This window comes from Apaloderma vittatum, unplaced genomic scaffold (genome assembly GCF_000703405.1).
Source record: "Apaloderma vittatum isolate BGI_N311 unplaced genomic scaffold, ASM70340v1 scaffold21750, whole genome shotgun sequence".
In the NCBI taxonomy this organism is placed as follows: Eukaryota; Metazoa; Chordata; class Aves; order Trogoniformes; family Trogonidae; genus Apaloderma; species Apaloderma vittatum.
The window spans coordinates 2317-3373 of record NW_009695332.1 but is presented as its reverse complement, the minus strand read 5'-3'; the positions used below and the strand labels follow the sequence as shown (position 1 = coordinate 3373).

Below are 1057 nucleotides of genomic sequence, written 5' to 3'. Positions count from 1 at the left end.
GGGGAACGAGATGATCTTTAAGGTCCCTCCCAACCCCGGCAATTCTGTGATTCCCACTGTTTTTCAGGCATGAGCCACAGGTCAAACACTCCTCTCGAGGAACAGATAATCCTTCCCCTCCCCGCAGCAGCACTTTCCAGGAATTACCCTTATTAACCCAAAAACCAGCAAAGGGAAGGAATCAAGCTTCATCTGCCTTCAGTCGCCCACCCTGATCTTCCAGTTCTACCTGAAAGCAGTGGGTAGAGCTCAACCTCGTAAAATGTGGCCGCCGCACGGGACCACCTCACACCGCGTGGGTTTGGACGAGGTTAAATCCTGCAGGTGGGTCACTGCAAGGTGAAGGAGGTGGCTCTTCCAAACAGAACAATCTGGGGGTTACTTACTGAGGCGCTTTCTGTTCCCAAGAGGAAATTTCCAAAGGCAAAATTTTCTATTTTTTTAAGGGCTTTTGCGTGAGGCGCAGATGCCCCACGGGGCTTCTCTCACCTTGGTTGAGATAGGTGAGCGTTTCGTCGTGGAGCTTGACAGCCGGGGACGTGGCGGCGCACAGCACGTACTGGAAAGGCAGAATTTTGTTCTCATTTTCAGGAGGCAAACTCGATTCTTCCTGTTTGAAGATGGGCAGGGCAAGGACATCGCTGCAAAAGAGATTTGTCAGGTTCATTCCCGAGCCGCCTACAGTGAGATGACGGGGTTGGTATTTAATTCTTCCTCTTGGGAAAAGCTTGGAGCGTTAATTGAGTTTACCCCGACCTCTCTCTGCAGAACTGCGAAGGAGCATGAAAGTCCGAGAAAAGGACCTGACACCTGCTTCTGCTAAAGCTTTTTTCAAGCGTGCTTCCCTGCCCGCCCAAACCTCACGTTTCTTGCTTTGAAGCTAAGAGACAACACGAGTTTGAGTTTCGGACCGAAGCCCAAATCCTCCAGGCTCTGACCAGGAAAGAGCCCGAACGCAGCAGGATGAGGCCCTCCTCAGCCTTCCCCAAACCCATCGACCCAAGGGCCCGTCGTGCCGGCCACCAGCAACCAGCGCGGCCCAGCCCGAACTCAGGAT

The 1057-nt window shown here is 53.0% G+C and overlaps 1 protein-coding gene across 1 annotated transcript in view; it reads right to left on the bottom strand.

Moving 5' to 3' along the window:
• LOC104275178 (transcription factor CP2-like) overlaps positions 1–641 on the bottom strand; it is a gene marked incomplete at both ends in the record, with an annotated part of 2106 nt that extends 1465 nt beyond the window's left edge. The window contains one exon of the mRNA XM_009871059.1: positions 490–641. Coding sequence (XP_009869361.1) covers positions 490–641 — 152 coding nt within the window. The remainder of the gene's footprint in view (positions 1–489) is intronic.
• Positions 642–1057: the final 416 nt, after the last annotated feature.